The sequence below is a fragment of the Phyllobates terribilis genome, unplaced genomic scaffold (assembly GCF_046119375.1).
Source record: "Phyllobates terribilis strain yellow unplaced genomic scaffold, ASM4611937v1 Scaffold_2__4_contigs__length_985480577, whole genome shotgun sequence".
Taxonomy (NCBI): domain Eukaryota; kingdom Metazoa; phylum Chordata; class Amphibia; order Anura; family Dendrobatidae; genus Phyllobates; species Phyllobates terribilis.
The window spans coordinates 686,735,809-686,757,181 of NW_027362762.1; the positions used below are offsets into that span (position 1 = coordinate 686,735,809).

General features: G+C 43.5%; 1 protein-coding gene across 1 annotated transcript in view; it reads left to right on the top strand.

Moving 5' to 3' along the window:
- The first annotated feature begins 17,736 nt into the window (after positions 1 to 17,736).
- Positions 17,737 to 21,373, top strand: part of RAB29 (RAB29, member RAS oncogene family) — a 45,308-nt gene continuing 41,671 nt past the window's right edge. The window contains exons 1-2 of the mRNA XM_073666951.1: positions 17,737 to 18,016; positions 18,509 to 18,580. Coding sequence (XP_073523052.1) covers positions 17,893 to 18,016; positions 18,509 to 18,580 — 196 coding nt within the window. The 5' untranslated portion in view covers positions 17,737 to 17,892. The remainder of the gene's footprint in view (positions 18,017 to 18,508; positions 18,581 to 21,373) is intronic.

Genomic DNA, 21,373 nt, shown 5'->3' on the forward strand with positions numbered 1-21,373 from the left:
GTTTCATAACGAGTTTAGGGGCATTGTGCCCGTCAGGCACAGGCTAGAAAATTGGCTATATTTTCCTTTTTTTTTTTTTTTTTTCTTTTTTTTTTTTTAAATTTCAATGCTCTAAAAGTGATCAGTTACCTTAATAGGAATGTAATAAATGAGAATACACATAATCACACAGCCTTTAAAGTTAGGAAGGTACTGGTACAGGGTGTTTCCCAGACAAACCACCGAAAATAGAGAAATGAAACTAAGTGAGCTGCGCCTGTCAGATCAGTTGTTCCTGACAGAGGGTTAAGTACATAATTCATTTTTTTCAGGAGGTATTCCACATTAAGTGAAATAATTTTTTTTTATATGGAGCACAATTGTTAAATACAAAAGAGCAAATGCTAAGCGATAATTTAAAAACTAAAAACAATGGGAGGGAAAAATAAAAAACCTAAAGCTTGTTGTGTCACTGGAAACACAATTTGACTCGCCTGCGGTACATCTCAAGAGATTCACCTGTGATTGTCGGTGCCCATGTGACATGAATTGGCCAATGAATGATGATTTCAATGGTTTAAAAGCCACATGGTAGGCCCTGTTCTTTTGTCACAAATGGTGAAGTCAAAGGAGCTGTCTGAGGACATCAGAAATGCTATTGGCAAACACGACTTCCAAAGGGTATAAGGCCATCTCCAAAGACCTTTTGGTATCCCAGTTTCAACAGTGCTCAATGTTATTAAGAAGATTGGCAAGCATGGAACTGTCAAGAACCTCCCTGAATTTGGGCAAAAGAGGAAAATTGATAAGAGATCTCTTCAAAGCTTGGTGTGACTGGTGAACATAAACTCTGTCAAACATTCAAACGACCTCAAGGCCAACCTGGAACAGTCTGGGGTCATGGTTTCAATAAGTACCATGCGCTGCACAGTAAACCAAGCAGAGCTTTATGGGCAAAGGCCATAGAAGAAACAATTGCTGAAGAAAAGACATAAAAAGGAATGACTGATCTTTGCCAAAGAGTACATTGTTTTCCCAGAAGGATTGTGGTTTGTCATTCTGTAAACAGATGAAACAGAGCCTTTTGGCCATGCAAATTGTTTGCAGCAGTTTATTTACAGATGGTGCAATGAAGCTAATAAGGGTAAGGACACCTGACCAACAGTTATGGATCCTCCACCATGCTTAATGCTGTGGGGTTACTTTGTTGCGTCTGGTACTGGAGGCCGTGACCATATCACAGGAATCATAAAATCAGAATTATAATACCCAGTATAACAAAAGTTGGTTTGAGTCAAAGATCATGGGTCCTCCAGCAAGACAATGACCCAAAGCGCACACATCCAAAAATACACAGGAATAATTGAAAGGAAAAAATTGACTTTTTTTTTTTTAATGGCCAGCAATGAGTCCTGACTAGTGATGAGCGAGCATGTTCTGTTAACCCTTTCGGCGAGCATGCTCGGGTGCTCGCCGAGTATTTGCGGTGTGCTCGAAAGTTATGTTTGAGTCGCTGTGTGTCCCTGATTTGTGACTATTTGACAGCTTTAATACATGTGAGGAATGCTTGTTTGTTAGGCATTCCTCACATGTAGTAAAGCAGTCAGTCGCAAATCATGCACACTAAGTGACAATCGAGCATGCCAAAGATACTTGGAAAACACCTGAGCATGCTTGTTCATCACTAGTCCTGACCTCAATCCCATTGAAAATCTTTGGGGTGAACTGAAATCAGCCATTTGGGAAAAAGAACCCTGCAAACATTCAAGAGCTTGAACAAACTGCAAAGGAAGAGTGGGAGAAAATACCAGCAGAAAAGTGCAAGAAGCTTATAGATGGCTACAAGAAACGTTTAAAGGCTGTCAGCAATGCCAAAGGGTGTGCAACCAAGTAGGGGTGCCTTTATTGCTGCATATGCGGTTTTTATTCTGTTTTTTTTCTTTGTTTTTCATCTTCCATGTTGCAATTTCAATGTTTTATTGTTGTATTACTTTGGACCACGTATTAAAGAATCCTGAGGATATAACTCTGGTACATTTCCATTTATTTCTGAAGATATTGTACAGTCTCTGAAAAAAATAAAGGGGTGCCAATAATGGTGAGCAGCACTGTATCCCCCCCCCCTTTTTAAAAACCTTGTTTTTCTTATTTTTCTAAATTCCCAGCTGGTCAGTAATTGGGGGTTATCATTGCACTATTCTACTGCACACGGATTTTATACTGTCTGTTATTTGTACTTGCCTGTTATTAATAAAGATTGTTATATTTTTTTCTAAAACCGCTCCAAGTTTCTCCACTTTCTTTTTGTGATTGATGGAGTCGTATTGGGCACACGCATACCTATGTGTGTTAATGTGGCCGATTTTAACATGTTTTTGGGAATTTGTCTAATCAGGTTTCACAATTGACATATATTTATTTACGTTTTAAGTCCCCTAGTTGTTTACTCACACGTACCTTCAACTCCCTTTGCATCTGCCACATCTAGATGTAGCCTTTATCTTTCTCTCCAGTCATGTGCTCATAGATTTTAGGTTTTTCATAGTGACTATGCACCAGTTGATGCCCCAAAGGATCAACCCTTTCTAAAAGTTACTTTTGGATATTGTGCTGTTATATCCTGTAACTCGGGATCGGCCCTTTGAATAGGTCAGTGTTTATGTAATATTTTTATAATCCCCGCCTGGTTGTCATATATTCCTATAACCCTAATTTGCTGTTTTGAAGTGTCCTGTTTGGATATAAGTGGTTGTCTAGTCCTTGTTTTGGCATTTTTGCCTTGTACAAGAGCGAGAAGGGATAACCATTTTTTTGGAACTTGTTATTAGGCAAGAGATCTTATCAGTCATACTCAGAATGGAACAACCGTTTCTGCGGTCCTGCAGATACTGTCTTTCGGGGACACCTCTCTTGAAGTTCTTGGGATGTTGGCTCTATCAGTTAAAGGAAACCTCTGTTGATGTCCTGTTCCCTTTAAGGCTGTTATCTGTAACTTCCCTTCTTTGTCATTCCTTGATTTGTCAATCATAATCTATGGGTTCTTGTTTCCAAACAAAGTTTGAACCCCATGTTGTTCATATTGAGATAAAACAAAGGGTTGCACTATGGGGGGTGCACTACACTATGTGGAAGACAATGGAGAGTGCACTATACTATATGGAGGGCTGTGGGGTATATTATACTATATGGAAGGACTATTGTCACGCAAGGTGAGGGAAGGAATAAGTGTACAACTATGGGAAGAGGAGGAAGGGAACCCAACAACTAGGGAAAGGGGGAGTGGAGAACCTTAGGCAGATCTAATATCACCCTGACTACCCTATCGCCGAGAAGGAACCTAAACCCTGAATGTCCCTAGAGCTTGGCCCTAGATAGGGAAGGGATGGGGTGAGCACTAGTCAGGCCCCACTACAAACTAAAGACAACAAGGTAAACAAACAAGGGGGATACCCTTAGCTTAAGCAGACACCAGAGAGAACTCCAACTGTCCTCCAAGGGCACCAAAGATGAGACTAGTCGACTGCCAGTACTCCCAAGACAGAGGTACATAGAGCTATCACTGGCAACTCTTTGGAGAAACAGAGTTTTTAATTACGAAGCAAGGGTGTGTCAATCAGCAGCAGAAGGTGGAGGTAGCGGCTGTGTCTTAAAGGGAAAAGGATATAACTATACTGCAGAGATGAGGATCAGGAGGGCATCTGCAATGCCAAGCGCAGTGACCTTCTACAGCCGGATGCAGAGCGACTGTCAGTCACACCTGACACACCTGTGACAACTATGGGAGGTGCATTATTTTATATGGAGGACTATGGGAGGTGCATTATACTACATGGAGGGCTATGTGGGGCCCATTATACTATTTGGAGGGAGGGCTATATGGAGGCTATTATACTATTTAAAGGGCTATGTGGAAGCCTTTATACTTTATGGAGGTCTATGTGGGGGGCCATTATACTATGTGCAAACAATTATACAGTATGAAGGTTTGTGTGGGGACCATCATACTGTGTGGAGGGGTGTGTGGGGGCCATTATATTGTTTGGAGGGCTAGTGGGGGCCATATACTGCTTGGAGGGCTGTCTGAGGGTCACAGTTGGGGGATCATACTGTGTTGGGCCACCATACTTTGCCGGGGGAGTTTAGGGGGGTACAGTTGGGTTATCATACTGTGCATGTGGAGGAATTCACTGTGGTCGTATCATACAGTGTTTGTGGGGCACTTTTGTTGGCATACTTTATAGGTGCAATGAAAGGGGAATGTAGGGCTGCAGTAGGAGGAAAATTACTTTGTAAAGGCTGCAAAGTTCTGAGATGTGCTCTTTTGTGACCCCGCCTAATATATATATTTTTTTTTTTGGGGGGGGGGGGGCAATTAGAACTTCTGCTATACTGCCCCATGATTTCAATGTATGCCCCTGCCTCCCACTAGTCCAGAAGTTTCACCTATGTGGGAGTACAAGGTCTACCCGTTGTGTTGCCCCTGAGCTGGTGGTGGCACCGGAGGTCAAATAAAAAGTAATTGTACATTTAGGATGAAATTTAGTAGTATCAAAACAAATGCATCATGGCGATTGAAGTGTCTAAGTCTGGTCTTTATAAGTATTCAACTGCCACAAGGTCAACATTATGAGGGATAGTATTGTACAGTTCTTCTACATCATTTGGAACTAGGAGAGTCATTTGATCAATGTAGCCTCCAATTTAACTAAAACGAATCTATGGCGTATCGAATATAAGTACAGCAATTTTCACTAAAAGTCTTATCTCTAAAATTATTGAGCGACCTTTTAAAGGAGTTCATTGAGAATTGTTATAAATTAAATACACATTTAAATATAAAACATTTTTTCTAAATACTTTGTTTAGCAAAAAGGTATGCTTTATAATGTGCACTCTGTCAGAATTTTAAAGACTGCAGCTGCCATAACTCCTCGTACACCCATCCTAGATTTTAGTGAACACTCAATAGGACAGGCTCTGTAAACAACATCTGCTCGAGACAGTACTAGTGGTCAGAGCATTCCTCTTTTCAGTCAACCTGACACGACAGTGAGAGGAGCTGGACTAAGGGAGAAGATACACCTTTCTTTAGCTGACTGATCGAATGAACATCCATCTCAGTCAGCTTGACAGTTTTAGTAGCATGCAGGGAGTGTCTGTCTTTCTTCTCTTCACTTAGCCTGTCCTGGGATGACTGCACACAGCGAGATGGAAGCTGCCATCTTTAAAATCCTGATTAGAGTGCACTGCATAAAGCATACCTTTTGGCTATGTGCCCACGATGCAGAAATGCTCAGGATTTTTTCCTGAGCGTTTCTGCATCTCCCTGGCAGAAAAAAACGCATGTGGATTGTACATGCGTTTTTCCTGACAGGGACATGCAGATGTGAAGCGTTCTTCACTTGCATTTCTGCATGTGGGTTGTCAAGCGCTTTCCAAGCGATTTTAGCATCACTTGGAAAGTTCTTGACAACTTGGTCACACTATATAAATCCATGCAAAAGGCATGGATTTATATAGTGTGATCGGGAGAATGTCAAAAAATAAAAAAATAAATATATACTTACCCTCCGATGGCCCGCGCTGTCTTGCTTCGCTCGGTCCCGGCAGCGGTAGAGTGAAGGACCTGCCGACATCAGCGTCGCGTGTCCCGTCACATGACTCTGACATCAGCGCAGGTCCTTCATTCCATCGCGAAGTGCCGGGAAGCAAGGAGGAGCGCAGTGCGGGCCGCCAGAAGGTAAGTATACAATTTTTTTTTTTACATATATTTTTTTTTATTTTACAGCTTTTTAATGGTACCTGGGTGTGGAGGAGACTCTCCTCCACACCCGGGTACCATCCGCACATTAGAACGCGCCAATTACGCAAGTACAGATGCAGTCTTGAGGAATTGGCGCGTTCTAATGCAAGTCAATGGCGGCGAAAACGCAGCACTTCCGCAAAATAATTGGTAGTGCTGCATTTTTTTCCGCAATGATAATCCGCAGCGGAAATTTCCGCAGCATGTGCACAGCACATGCGGATTATCATTGGGGGACATGGCAGGCCTTCTACCATGCGTTTAAGCGTTTCTGCAGCGTCTTTGCCACTGCGGAAACGCTTAAAAAACGCATCGTGGGCACACAGCCTTTTGCTAAATAAAGGTATTTAGAAAAATGTTAAAATAAATAAAACCCTTTTAAATATTAATCACATTTCTCCCCTTTTAAAGAATCCAAACATTTATGAATTTTTGGTAATGAAAAAATGTTGGTATAGTTGGGAATGTGGATAATGAAGTTCATTTAATTCCCTGCGATCAAATGTTGGTCCATAGCAACTCTGTTTACCTTCAATTTTTTATTTTACAGAAATTATCTGTGGGATCCTGTCAAAGAATTTCATATGAATCCCTCGCTCTCAAACGCATCACACATTGTATAATATATCAATAAATATGGAGAGTCAGGCGGCACATTCAGTGAAAGATCCTTTTATTAACCCATGCAACGTTTCAGCTCCACTGAGCTTTTCTCAAGAATCAAAATAAAACAGTAGTGATTATATTTATTCATGTGCTAACAATCAGTGATTACATCACCATTGTGCCATTAAGAAGGAAGAGTCTCAAACATTTTGTGTCCATATGTCACTTCAATAAATATTGTGCAAAATAATTCATGTGTCTATTATATGAGACAATATGTTTAACCCCTTTACCCCCAAGGGTGGTTTGCACGTTAATGACCAGGCCAATTTTGACAATTCTGACCACTGTCACTTTGAGGTAATTACTCTGGAAGGCTTCAACGGATCCCACTGATTCTGAGATTGTTTTTGTTTTTCCGTGACATATATTGTACTTCATAATAGTGGTAAAATGTATTTGATATGACTTTCGCAATTTTCAAAGTTTTAATTTTCATGCCCTTAAATCAGAGAGATATGTCACACAATAGTTAATTAATAACATTTCTCACATGTCTACTTTACATCAGCACAATTTTGGAACCAAACTTTTTTTGTTGTTGTTGTTAGGAAGTTAAAAGGGTTAAAAGTTGACCAGCGATTTCTCATTTTTACAACAATATTTACAAAACCATTTTTTTAGGGACCATATCACATTTGAAGTCAATTTGAGGGGTCTATATGACAGAAAATACCCAAAAGTGACACCATTCTAAAAACTACACCACTCAAGGTGCTCAAAACCACATTCAAGAAGTTTATTAACCATTCACGTGCTTCACAGCAATTAATTGAACATGAAAGGAAAAAATGAACATTTAACTTTTTTTTTCACAAAAATTTTACTTTAGACCCCAATTTTTTTATTATTTTTTTTTTCACAAGGGTAATAGGAGAAATTAAACCGCAAAAGCTTTTGTGTAATTTCTCCTGAGTACGCTGATACCCAATATGTGGGGGAAAGCCATTGTTTGGGCACACAGCAGGGCTCGGAAAGGAAGGAGCACCCTTTGACGTTTTCAACGCAAAACTCGCTGGGATTGACAGCAGACACCATGTTGCGTTTGAAAAGCCTCTGATGTGCCTAAACAGTGGAAACCCCCCACAAATGACCGCATTTTGGAAACTACACCCCTTAAGGAACTTATTTAGATGTGTGTTGAGCACTTTGAACCCCCAAGTGTTTTGCAAAAGTTCATGACATAGAGCCGTGAAAAAAATTAGAATTAGTCCTTGCCGGTAATTTGGTTTCTAGAAGCCTTCCACGACCGCATTGGAGGATGTTGTACACGCCTGATCGGGGGACAGGAACAAAGAGGTTAAAAGCCCCTCCCTACCATCAATCCCCAGTGTTTACCAAGATCACCTGGAAAAAATGGTTACCTGACCGTTATATGGAATCCATAGGGAGAGAAATTCGTGCTGTCGTCGAAGGCTTCTAGAAACCGAATTACCGGCAAGGACTAATTCTATTTTCTCAATACGCCTTCCATGACAGTATTGGAGGAATACCAACAATATTTTATTAGGGAGGGACAATAGCTTGTAGGACCTTCCTACCAAAGGCTAAATCCCTAATGGACGATAAGTCTAATCTATAATGTTTAGAAAATGTGTGAAGGGAAGACCATGTAGCTGCCCTGCAAATCTGTTCCGTAGAAGCGCCCGCTCTTTTGGTCCAAGAAGTTGATGTGGATCTGGTAGAGGTGAGCTTTTAAGGCGATCGGTGGATCCATCTGTTAGTTGATGTAGGCTTCCTCGATTGCCTTTTTAATCCAGTTTGCTATAGTGGATTTAGCTGCCTTCCTTCCTCTGTTAGGCCTTGAGTGTTGGAGATTGGATGAAAATCTATTCATACAAGACTCAGTCTGTTGAAGATAATAAAGAACAACTCTGCGGACATCTAAGAGATGGAACTCTGCTTCCTTTGAATTAGAAGGTTTCTGGCAGAAGGAGGGAAGGATGACTTCCTGGGAACGATGGAAATCCGTAACCACCTTTGGGAGAAGGGAAGGGTCCAAGCGAAGCGTAATTCTATCTTCAGTCACAGTCATGCAAGATTCTCTGATGGAGAGAGACTGCTGTTCTCCTACTCTCCGTGCTGAGGTTATGGTTACTAAAAAGGCAGTCTTATGAGAGAGAGTCTGCATTGTGCTGGAGTATAGAGGCTCGAAGGGAGAGAGGGTTAGATCCCGGAGCACCACGTTGATTCCAGGATGGGACATGAGACTGAATTTTTGGGTGAAGTCTGAGTGCCGAAGTTATGACTCTCTTGATCATCTGTGAGAGGCCAAATCTTGGTTGAATATGGAACTTACGGCTGAAATCTGCACCTTGAGAGTACTAGGTGTGAGACCCAACTCCAATCCATTCTGTAAAAAATCAAGGAATGTTGGGGTGTGAGGTGTCAGGAATATCCGGGGCATACCATGATAGGAATTTTTTCCATATTTAGCCGTATATAGCATTGGTTACTGGTTTCCTACTTGGTTGAAGAGTTCTTATAACTTCTTCAGAGAGACCTTTTGGATTTTAAGATCTCCGCTTCAGTAACCAGGCTGCAAGGATTTGGGTAAAATAGGGGACCTTGTGAGAGAAGGTTGTTGACCGGTGGAAGTATCACAGGATCATCCAGGCAAAGTTCTGTGATGGCGCTGAACCAAGGCCTTTTGGGCCACAGAGGGGCCACTAGAATTCCACTAGGAAAACGCATAGACCAGTTTGAAATGCCAGGGATGGGCTAATGCGTCCAAATTTATGGCATTGTCTCTTCTGTCCAATGAAAAGAGGGGAAGTTTTGCGTTTAAGCGACTGGCAAACAGATCTACTTCGGGGAGACCCAATTTTGCTACCAGTGACTGGAATATTTGAGGATTCAGGCTCCATTCTCCTGGCTCAATGTCTTCCCTGCTTAGAAAGTCTGCTTGAATGTTGTTTGAGCCTTTCAGGTGAATTGCCGAAAGTGACAGGAGATGTTGTTCTGCCCAGGAAAATATTCGAGCTGCGATTTGTTTCAGGCTGTCTACCCTCGTACCTCCTTGATGACGAAGGAAGGCAACTGTAGTCACATTGTCCGAGAGTATCTTGATGCGAGTACCCTGGATTAGGTTGACTGCCGCCCTGAGCGTTTTTTCTACTGCTTTCAGCTCCCTGAAGTTGGAGGATCTGGCACTGACCTTGGGACTACATCTGCCTTGAAAAGGGGTCTAGGCCACCATGGCTCCCCAGCCTCATATACTGGCGTCGGTAGTTACTGTAATTAGAGGGTCCTGGGTCCAAGAAATCCCCCTCTGGATACTTTGGGTGCTTAGCCACCAAGAAAGGGAAGCTTTTACCCAACTGGGGGTCCTGGTCAGTTTGTTTAGTGAGTCCCTTTGTCTGTCTCATGATTTTAGGATATGATCCTGGAGGGACCTTGAGTGGGCCTGAGCCCATGATACTGACTGGATACAGGCAGTCATCGACCCCAATACAGACATTGTCGTTCTCAATGTTGGATTCTCCTGGTGTCTGAAAATTGAGATCTTGGTTCTGAGAGCTGTTTGATGCTCCAGAGGAAGAAAGGACATTTGTCTGTTGGAGTCCAGCAAGACCCTAAGGAATTTCCTCCTCGACTAAGGAAGGAGTTCCGACTTTTTTAGGTTCGGAAGCCAACCTAATGAGCGAAGAGTTTTTAAGGTTATAGAAACATGAAGATTGAGAATCCCCACCGAGGGGGCGACTATCAGCATGTCGTCCAGGTATGGAATTATGCAGACACCTTGCTTTTGGATAAGTGCAATGACTTCTGCCATAATCTTCGTAAACACCCAAGGTGTTGAAGAGATGCCGAAGGGCAGTACGTTGTACTGGTAGTGTTCTGTTATGTTGTCCCTGAAAATCGCAAAGCGCAGGAACTTCCTGTGGGTCGGATGAATTGGCACGTGGTAGTATGCATCTTTTAGGTCTATGGTTGCCATGATGTAATCCTTCCCTATTAAGGGAATAGTTGATCTTATGGACTCCATCTTGAATCGCCTGTATTTGATGTGATGGTTTAGGGATTTCAGGTTGATTATGATGCGTGGGGTCCCGGACTGTTTCCGTATTAGGAACATTTTTGAGTAGTGACCCGTACCCTCCTGGCCAGCGGGGACCGGAGACACCACTCTGAGCAGGTTTTGTAGACTGACTGATAGCAGTTCCCAAGCCCCCCGAAAGGGAAGGGACGTGACCTGAGGGGGGCGACTTTCGAATTCCAATAGAAGACCCCCCCCCCCGATGGTATTGAGGATCCACTGGCAGGAAGATATTGCCTGCCACTGGGGAAAGAAATCCGAGAGATGCCCCCCTACATGGCCCAAGTCATTGCTTGTCCTGCTGCTGGTGTTCTTGCTGGGGAACAAGGATGTTACAACCCCTGCCGCCCTTAGGATAGCTCCAGCGCCCAGACTTTCCCGTTTTTTAGTTTGTTTCTGTTCAGGAAGAGTTTTTTTCTTCCTGTCCGAGGTCTTCTCCAGGATATCATCCAGTGCTGGCCCGAATACATATTTCCCTTGAAATGGAATGGAACAGAGTTTAATCTTAGAGGTGACATCCCCACTCCATGTTTTGAGCCACAGTGCATGGCGAGCAGTATTGGATAGGACAGCTGCCCTAGCCGTGATCTGGACTGATTTAGCTGAGGCGTCTGCTAAGAAGCCCGTGGCTTTTTGAAGGAGAGGGATGGAGTCTAGCGGCTCTGCCCTGGAGGTGCCCTGAGACAGATGTTCCTCTAGTTGGGCCAGCCACTTGAAGAGGGATCTGGCCACACAAGTCTATGAAATATTCGCTTTGAGAGAGGCAGAAGAGGTTTCCCATGATTTTTTAAGGACGCTTTCCATTTTTCGGTCTAATGGATCCTTCAATTGGGATGAATCCTCAAAGGGAAGTGAGGTTTTACTCACTACCCTTGCCACATGGATGTCCACCTAAGGGACGTCCCAATCAAATTCTTCACCTTCCAACGGGAATCTGTGCTTTAATTCCGAAGGGGTGGTTAGACTGTTTTCTGGGGATTCCCATTCCTGTCGGATAAGATCTCTAATGACCTCATGAACAGGAAACCCAGTCTGCTTTTTTGATCTAAGGCCCCTAAACCTTTCATCTTGAACGGAGCAGGGGACCTCAACTTCCTCCAGCCCCATAGTGCCTCTAACTGCGTCCAGTAATTCTTCTAAGTTGTCCGAGGAAAAATATCTTTCGGTTTCAACTTTCTTGGCAAGCCCTAAGGATGCTATTTCATCAGAATAATCAGAGGCAGAGCTACTAACGTCAATAGAGACCACATCTGAGTCTAACTCTTGGATCTTCCTCTTCTTAGGGGGAGAGGGCCTGGAGGAGGAGTAGACAGGCAGTGCAGCAAAAGAAGGTTGGACTTCCTGTCTAACTACCTGGACCTCCTGTTTAACAAGAGATCTAAGCTTCTCAATTAGAGAGGGATTTTCTTCTTTAATTATTTTACCTGTACAGGGTTGGCACAACTTCTTCTTATAGGACGAGGACAATTTTTTAGCACAGATGCCACATCTACGGGGCTGGTTTTTATCCTTCTTAGAAGCGGGGGCCTTGTCTTCCTGAAAAAGGGGAAGAGAAGGGGACCCATGTAACTAGGAGGGGAGATCTAGTGTCATCTAAAGGAGAGGCTAAGATAAACCCTTAGTGACCACCCAGGTACTACTCACTGTAGCCGAGGGTGTGCTGGGCTCTGCAGATGCAGAGATACTGGATCTGTCACACTCCATGGTGGAGATAGCCTTAGCCTTACCTTTGGCATCTTCAGGCAGGTTTTTTTTTAGAAAAAAAAGTGCCTCCCAGCAAGAAACCTCAGTCCCCTCCCCCTTCCAGTCATTTGAGGGCTAATCCGGATCGATATGGGCCTTGCCAGTCCTGGGACGCGCTCAAACATCAGCGTCCCGGTGTGGAGCACACAGGCCGGAAGCAGGACCTGCGGTGACGTCACCCTGGTGCTCGCCCAGACCGCGCCTGCTGACTCTGGGATCGCCCACACTGTGCATCCCAGCATGGAACGCACAGGTCGGAAGAGACAGGACCTGCGATGTCACTTCCGGCGCGCGCCCAGAATGCCGGAGGAAGGAGGAGATGCCGGGGAGCTGAAGCAGGACCCTGGCATGAAAACCACCCGGCTTGCTTTACCCTCTATGGGGCGCAGGAAGCCAGGACGGTCCCAATGGGTGCAGCATAGAGGGAGGAGGGAGCGCCCCGACCGACTGCTGCCCGGCAAGTATATTTAATACAATGCTGCCTGCCAGCCCGACAGCACTGCAGGACCTCTCCATGCCACAAGGGGGACAGGAAAACACTGGGGATTGATGGTGGGGAGGGGCTTTTAACCTCTGTGTTCCTGTCCCCCGATAGGGCGTGGACAACATCCTCCAATGCTGTCGTGGAAGGCGTATTGAGAAAAAACTTTTTTTTTCCACAAAAACGATCTTTTAGCTGCAATTTTTTTTATTTTCATGAGGGTAACAGGAGAAATTGGACCCCAAAAGTTATTGTGCAATTTCTCTTGAGTATGCTGATATCCCATGTGTTGGAGAAAACTACAGTTTTGGCGCATGTCAGGGCTCTGAAGGAAAGGTGTGACGCTTTGGAATGCAGACTTTGCAAACACGACATGACGTCCACAGACCATTCCATCAGAGTCCCTGATGTGCCTAAACTGTGGAAATGCCCAACAAGTGCCCCCTTTTGGAAACTAGACGACCAATTTATCTAGATGTGTGGTGAGCACCATGAACCCCCAGGTGCTTCACAGAAAATTATACTTTTGACTTGTGAAAAATAAACAAACACTTTTTCCACAAAAATGTTAATAAAAAATTTTTTCACAAGGGTAACAGGAGAAAGTGGACCTCAAAATCTGTTGTGCAATTTCTCGAGTACGCTGATACCCTATGTGTTGTAGAAAACTACAGTTTGGGCGCATTTCAGGGCTCTGAAGGGAAGGAGTGACGCTTTGGAATGCAGACTTTGATGGAATGGTCTTTGGGCGTCATGACACAGTTTCAGAGCCCCTGATGTGCCTAAACAGTGGAAATGCCCAACAAGTGTCCCCTTTTTGGAACTGATACCTGATTTGTGAACGTTATAATGTAGCGTCATAAGTCAACTGTGTAGGACAACCTGACAAACCCTACAAAACTGACGTATGACAACCTGATGAACACTACGTCAGTTGTGTAGTGTTCGTCAAGTTGTCATACGTCAGAAATTAACTCGGTAGTGCATGGAAGTATGGTACCTTCTGAAGCATTCTTTCATTCACAGGCCAGGTTTGTTGGGGCAGGTGTCTCATTGATAAGTGGTGTCCTTGCGTATTCCCCTTTTGTAACACACTCTGCACCTCTTTTGTGACTTACCTTTTTTTGCGATTTGAGAGACCTCCTCCAGGAAATGCTGGCCTGGTACAATCCAAGGTCCTTCAGTTCTGGAAGTACTGGGGCCTGCTCCATCACCACTGCCAAATACCAGGGCCCTGATAACTACCTCCTGGAAGTGAAGGTACGACGTTTAAGTCTGGCCTGCACATTGTGATAGAAGGAAAGCGTTGTGCATTGCCATCTGTATGATGTGCACGGCCAACTTCTTGTACCACACCTTGGCCTTTCCCAAAGCACTGTACGGCTGGAGGACTTGATCAGAGAGATCAAATCCCCCCGATGTACTTGTTGTACCCCACTACACAGTCTGGTTTGACGACCTGTGTAGTGGGGTACAGTGCTGAGGGTGCTGCCATCACCATGTATGGTAGTCAAGAAAAGGACATCCCTCTTGTCCTTGTACTTGATCACCAGCAGGTGGTCGTTACATTGGGCTCTGTTCTCACCCCTTCTGAGCATATGCCCAATTAGTGTCTTTGGGCGGCCTCTCTGATTTTTGCGGACAGTACCGGAGGTTGCGGTACCTCGTGCAGAGAGGGACTTGAAGAGAAGGACTAGGTGCGCCAAATCACACACAATTTTCCCACTCACTCCCAGAGCAGGGGGGCAGTCAGAGGGTTCAATCCGGGAGTCCTTCCCTTCGTAAACTTGTGAGTGTACCCTGAGGTACTTTCACACAGTTTATACAGCTTGAATCTGTATCTTGCCCTCTTACTGGGTAGGTACTGCTGGAACCCAAGCTGCCCCTTTAAAATGGATTAAGGACTCATCCACACAGATGTCCCTTTGGGGCACGTACACTTCAGCAAACTTGTTGAAGTGCTCGATGACCGGCAGAACTTTGAAAAGGCGATCAAAGGTCGGGTCATTGCGTGCAAGACACCTTGCGTTATCATTGTAATGCAAGAACTTGTGGATGGCCTCCAAAACATGTCCGGGTCATGACCATTCGGAACACTGGAGTGTTATTCAAAACGTGATCACTCCAGTATTGCCGAACTTCTGGCTTCTTCAGGATCCCCATATGAAGGACCAGGCCCCAAAACGTCATCATTTCAACTGCGTCTACAGGAGACCAGTTAGAAAATGATGGAGGGGTTTTGTTCCAATTGATGAGCGTATAAATTAGTTTGGCCCACCATGAGGTTTACAAAATCCTCAGAGAAATAAACTTTGAAAAAGTATATTTCTGTGAGGCCGATGGTGTCAAATTTGATTCCTGATTCCACCACGAAATCAGGAATCAGTGGCTCATAACTTTTGGGGGGGCGAGGTCCATACGGGGTCAGTGGGGGGGGGGGGGGCGCTGGTTCATCTACTCTCCTGGAGCGTGAGAGTGGCAGTTCAGCAGCACCTGAGGAAGTCTATGAGGAGTCGGAAAAATAAACAAAGGTTAGATCCTCTCCCTCGCTGTCTGTGTCGGAGGCAAGGAAAGCATATGCCTCCTCCGTTGAATAGCGAGTTTGGGATGAGGGGGTGAGATGGTTCCGGAAATCTAATGCGATCACCGTGACTTTGGTAGTGGGACCGCATTACACAATATGCAGTAATAGTACGTCTCTGGCCCAATAGGCCCCGGGTACAAAGAAGTACTATTACCACAAACGTCAGAAATGGGTTAAAGGGGTTTTCCCACGAACGAAAGTTCATTTTAATCAATAAATCTTGGAATAATAACTTCCACAATTTAATGTGTTTAAATAAAATGTTCCAGTGCTGAGATAATCTTATACTCGTTCCCCTGTGTAATGGCTGTGTCTGACAGTTGTACGGAACATGGTCTGATCATACCACATCTCCTGAGCAGAGAGGGGAAGCAAAAGAGTATTCAGACATTACAGCAGGAGATCACAGCTGATTATTTCTGTGAGGTAAAACATTTCACTGCCTGTTTTTAAACAATGTTTTACTTCAAAGAAAAAATCAGCTGCGATCCAGTGCTGTAATGTCTGTATAGTCTGTTTTGCTTCCTCCCCTCCCCAGGAGATGTGGTATAATCAGACCATGTTCCTGCACAGTCAGACCCGGCAATTACATAGTACAAAGCAGGGGCACATTTATAAGATTATCTCAGCACAGGAACATTTTTATTTAAATACATCCAATTGTGGAAATTATTATTATTATTCCAAGATCTATTGATTAAAGTGAACTTTTGTTTGTGGGAACATCTCTTCAAATGCAAGTACCCTGCTTGATACTCACCTTCCGGCATTTTCATCTGTTTTTACTGCTGCGCCAGGGAAAAGTGACCTGCTGCCAGCTCCAGTGTTTCATGGAGCTGCATGGAGGTCATTTTTCAATACAAGTCTATGAGAATCTCATTCTGGCTCTCATAGACTTGTATTGAGAGCTTGTGAAGTAGCTTCTGACTTCCGGCCATTCAGAAGCTGCGCTCACAAGATGGTGCTGCAGGATCGGCGTGGCACCAAAAACTGTTAAGACGCCGGAGGGTGAGTATATGACCGGGGGAGGGGACTTCTATTTTAAAAAAAAACCTGCTGCAATTGTGCTTTAAAAAATACTTGTCCGCATGAGGGCACATGATCTAAGAAATAAAGAGGAGCAATTAAATATGTGGTTTTCAAGATGGTAACCGTGATAATGCATAGGTCTCACATCTTCATATTGCTCATTGTAAATTAAGTGTGGACTGCAAAGTACCTGAACACCTCAATCCATTCAGTAATCACATGGAGCGAAATTAAGCTATCCCTATTAGGTCTCCTACCAACTGCTGGGGTTGGCACCATAAGGCAACGTTCCGACAATGGGTTTTTGGTGAGTTTTTGATACTGCAGACTTCCTGCACCTATTGGCAAATTAAGCTACTTGTTTATTTTTTTATTGCGTTTGTTATTGCACTTTTATACGTGCATTTTTAAAGCGGTGTTTTTTGTCTCTTGATGGTATGTTATGCTTTAAATAAAGCTGCTTTGGTTTTGATACTTGCTGGTAGTTGGCTACTTTACTGATCGTCATGTGTGGATTACATGCGTTCTTGTCGGTGCCTGAACACCGCAGAAACGCCCTAAAAACGCATGTGTTTTTTTATCTATTGATTTTCCATATCTAATTTAAGTCTATGTGGAAAAAACCTGCACGTAAAACTCAGCGCAACATGTTGCGTCTTTAGAGCGGAAAACGCCCGAAGAACGATTTGCCCACTTCTGTTAGCAGTTTGGCATCTTTGTCGACCTGGAAGGGTTAAAAGACACTAAAAAAAGAAACAAAAAAACCTAAATGTATAAATAGCGAGTTGATTTTTCATAGAAATGTATTTTTTTTTTTTTTGAAAGTTTAGTAATGGCTTATTCAGATGCATTTCCAAGCAGACCCACCCCAAAGCTGTTTAAATAAAAATGGTAGTGTGAACATATCCCAAGCGAAGGCCGAGGCCAGCCGGACATTGGAGTTGCATTAATTGCGGTGTTTCTCAATGGAGATATATCAAGCTATGAGTGAATAAAACAGTGGAGCAGTCACTGTGGAAATGTGACAGGAGGGGCTGTCATTTTCTAAATGGTCTCCGAAAAAGCAAGACATGGACTCCTATAAGTTGCCGTGGAGGGAAAAAAGTTCCTGTACATTTCATTTATCCTCCCAAAAATAGCTCTGCATTGTCTTAGAGAAACAGAAAAGAAAGCTCAGTGGACACTTCTCTTCAGTCGTACGGGTATTTGTGTGAAGCAGAAATGGCGGGAAAACGTTTCTGGAATCCTCTGTCTGAGAGCTGGTCAGTAAATGAATGACAAATGGAAGCGTCCGTAACGGTCCCGAACCACATAACAGTCAATAGCGCCCCCAGTGGTGGGGGGGACTGTTCTGACAGCGCTGCGTGTACAGCTTTTTATAGGTTCTCCAGCTGCCCCGCCCACAATGCGTATTTCCGCCGCTGTGATCGCTGGGAAGTGTAGTTTTCCTTCCTCGCATGAGAAGTGGAAAGCCTCACATGACAGGCTGAGTCCGTGCCCAGTCCACACAGGCAGCAGCAGGGTGCCAGCTGTGCGCAGCGATGCGTCCATAGTGCGGGGCTGGAGCTATGGGGAGCTTTGACTATTTATTTAAGGTGCTTGTTGTGGGGGACTCAACTGTCGGAAAGACCTCACTATTAAATAGGTACGTCCATGACGTATTTGGGAAGGAGTACAAGATGACCATGGGAGGTGAGTGACATTGCTGGAGCTTGTCTGCTCCTTCTAATTACTGGACCTATAGAAAGTGATGGTGGATCCTGTGCTTATCATCCAGGGGTTCTCCTACAGTCAATGTATGCCACAGGGGTTAATAACTGCTGTAGGCGCCCAATGTTTTGTGTTTGCCCAGGTTAGTAGTATGGCATAATAATAATAATAATTGTTATTTATATAGCGCCTACATAGTCTGCAGCGCTTTACCTCTATCCTGGCATAATTTATTTGTAATCAACCCCCAAAACAATGCAGAAGCCCTCTGTGGCAGCACAAATCAATATGATGGGAGCAGTTTTTTCAGGCGTTACTTTTCTTTAGTGAAAGTATGAACCTAGCCTTAGATATGTTGTAAAATCCATAAATATTGAGTGAAAAAAAAAAAAAATCCCTTTTTCAAATGTAAGATAACTGTAAAGCAATCCGGCGTCTTGTGTTCTCTAATTACACGCACCCTTCGTTTCCTAGTGGATTTTGCACTGAAGGTCGTCCAGTGGTCGGATACTGAAATGGTCCGGCTTCAGCTATGGGATATTGCAGGTAAGTGTGACATGTTGTGGTGTTTTTTTGTTATGTAACGTCCTTAAATGGGATTGTCCACCTTGGGGGACAATTTTTTTCCTTACTTAAATGCATGTATTTTTGGCTAAGAATCCTTTTTGTTATAGGTGTTCATTAAAAAGTTTGCACCATTTACTTTCTATAGCCTTTGTGTTGCACTGTCTATTACTGGCAGCAGAACAAGCTAAACTATCTGCAGGATAGTTCATCAGTAACAGATCATTGGTGGTCTGATAGCAGGTGCCCCCACTGATCAGCTGGATGTAAACACATTGAAAGGAGTCACTGAGCGCAGCTCCTTTCATAGAGTAGCTGGCTATTCTTCTGCAGAAAAGCTGTGCAGCACCAACCAATGTGTAGAAGCGCCACTACACTTTGACTGAAGCTGCAAGCAGTAGTTCCATTTCTAGTGCTTACATCTGACTGGAGCAAAAAAGACAAAACAGCGGATCGGAGGGGGTACTGGGTGTCTTACCCCCACTGATTTGCTATTGATGACCTAGCCTGCGAATAGGTTATCAATGTTGAATGTCTGGACATCCCATCTAATTGAACTCATTGAGCATTGGTGAGCTGATTTTGAAGATCCAATTACAAAGTTTCTAACTTAACTATCAATTTCTTAAAATTGTAATATGTATTTTTTTTTTTTTTTTTTTTTTTTATCCTTGCAACTGATTTATGTCTATCAATGACATCAAGGTTTAATGTGCAGGGAAACAAGGTGCCTGTAGAAGCCAAACATTGCAAAATTTTGAATGCAACCAAATTGTAAAACTTGATTTTTAGGACCAAATAGGTGCATTTTAAGGAAACCTGTCACCAATTTATAGGTATCAAGTTATAGAACAGAGGGAGCTGAGGAAATTGATATGAGTCTTGTGAGAAAAGATACATTGTGAGGGCTCGCTCACACGAGCGTATACATTGGACGAGTGCGATCTGATGATTTTTATCGGCTCGCAGTGGGACAAATGTTCTCTGGGGCAGTGCTAATCAGCTGTTTTTTTCTGTTGGCAATTCAGCATGACAAAAAATTTTCAACATGCGATTTGCTGCTCAAATCGGATCATACTCACCCATTCAAGTCTATGTCACGGGTGTGTCAGGTTTGACAGACAGTTATTCTGAATCAGGCTGTAGAAGATCATTGCGCTTGGCCTTGCAGACACCTTCTTGATCCTTTCATCATCCCTTCCTCTCTAGGACCCAGGGGTGATATTCACCTTCTTCTGCTAATTAACATACCCTTGCTGGATCTTTAAATACACTCAGTTTCTCCAGAGATTTGCTGGTGATAGAGTAATATCCTCTGTTCAGGTCTGGAGTTCTGGCGGTCGTCTGGATTCTCCTTGTAGTTCCTTTTGTGGATTGTAGCAGTGTTCTCTCTGGTGTTTTCTCTAAGCTAAGTGTATCCCCTTGTCTGTTTCCCTGGTTTGTCTTTTGTTGGAGTGGGGCTGACTATTGCTCACCACTTTCCCTCCCTACCTAGGGCCTAGCTCTAGGGTCAGACAGGGCCAAGGTATCCCGCTCGGCGATGGGTGCAGAACCTATTTAGGGACAATAGGGGAGTCAGGGTGGTGTTAGATCTGCTTAGGGGTCTCCACTCCCCCTTTTCCCGTCGTCATACACTGGGTTCTTCCCATACCTAGCATGACAGTCTATGGGTGCATGGAAAACATCAGACTGCACTCTGATGTCATCCGAGTGCAGTTCGATTACCATGGACTCCCACAATGGAAAAATCTTGTTCTCAATCTTCTCACCTGTGCTCAGATTCTATAATATGAAAGAGTCTGATCACACTAAGCTGACACTCAGATCAAACTCTGATCAGAGTTTAATTCAAGTGTCATTTACATAATTGATCCAATTCCCCCGGTTGAGAGATTATATGGTTGTGTAATCTCTGCCTAACCTGTGTTTCCATCATATAAACTTCTGCATGTTCTGGGATTTTTGATCAATTATAGAAAGAAAACTGATCACTGGGCTGAAAATCCCAGAGCAGATCAAAAGTCTAAACAATTAAAACTCACTGAGCATTGACTAGATAGGACACAGTTGTATGCACTTTTCAGTTGCTTGATTTATTGGGTCTGAATGGCTTTCATCCTCTGGATATATGGTAAATGTGTAAACTTTCATCCACTGGCAGCAAGCAGAGGTATTGAAAAATAAAGATGAGAAGGCTGCTGAATTTCTCATAATATAATCTTTTTTTTTTTTTTTTGCTTTATTTTTAACTAGAAACTATTCCATTATGTTTGTATACTGCAAATACAATTCACACAATATGGATTAAGATTGAGTACAGTTTTGCTTCGTTTAGCACCCGGTGTAGGGATTTATATGATGGATAAATGCCCTATTCCATTCATGCTCTGAAGCCTTTCACACAACAGAATCTATAAATCAGAACTGGTAGTGAAACCTAATGTGAAGACTTGCACTACTTCTGTTTTTCTGGACCCGCTACCATTTTTACTTGTCACAAAGGTCTACCGTGTGTAAGTGGCCATACAGCTACTGAGATGTGATTTGGCACAGAACCTCATGAATGGTGGGCTCCTATTATGGACATGTTCTGTGACATCTGTTTAGGGTGCTTTTGTTCAGCAACCACAGCCCAGTTGTAATTCCCCTTATCATTACGTAATTGAGGAATCTTACAGACTTTCTCAACTTGGCCATTTATAAACACAAGTTTTGCTTCCTCAAATACAATCTTCATATTGTACAGCACAGATGCATTCTTGATTTCCATGGTCT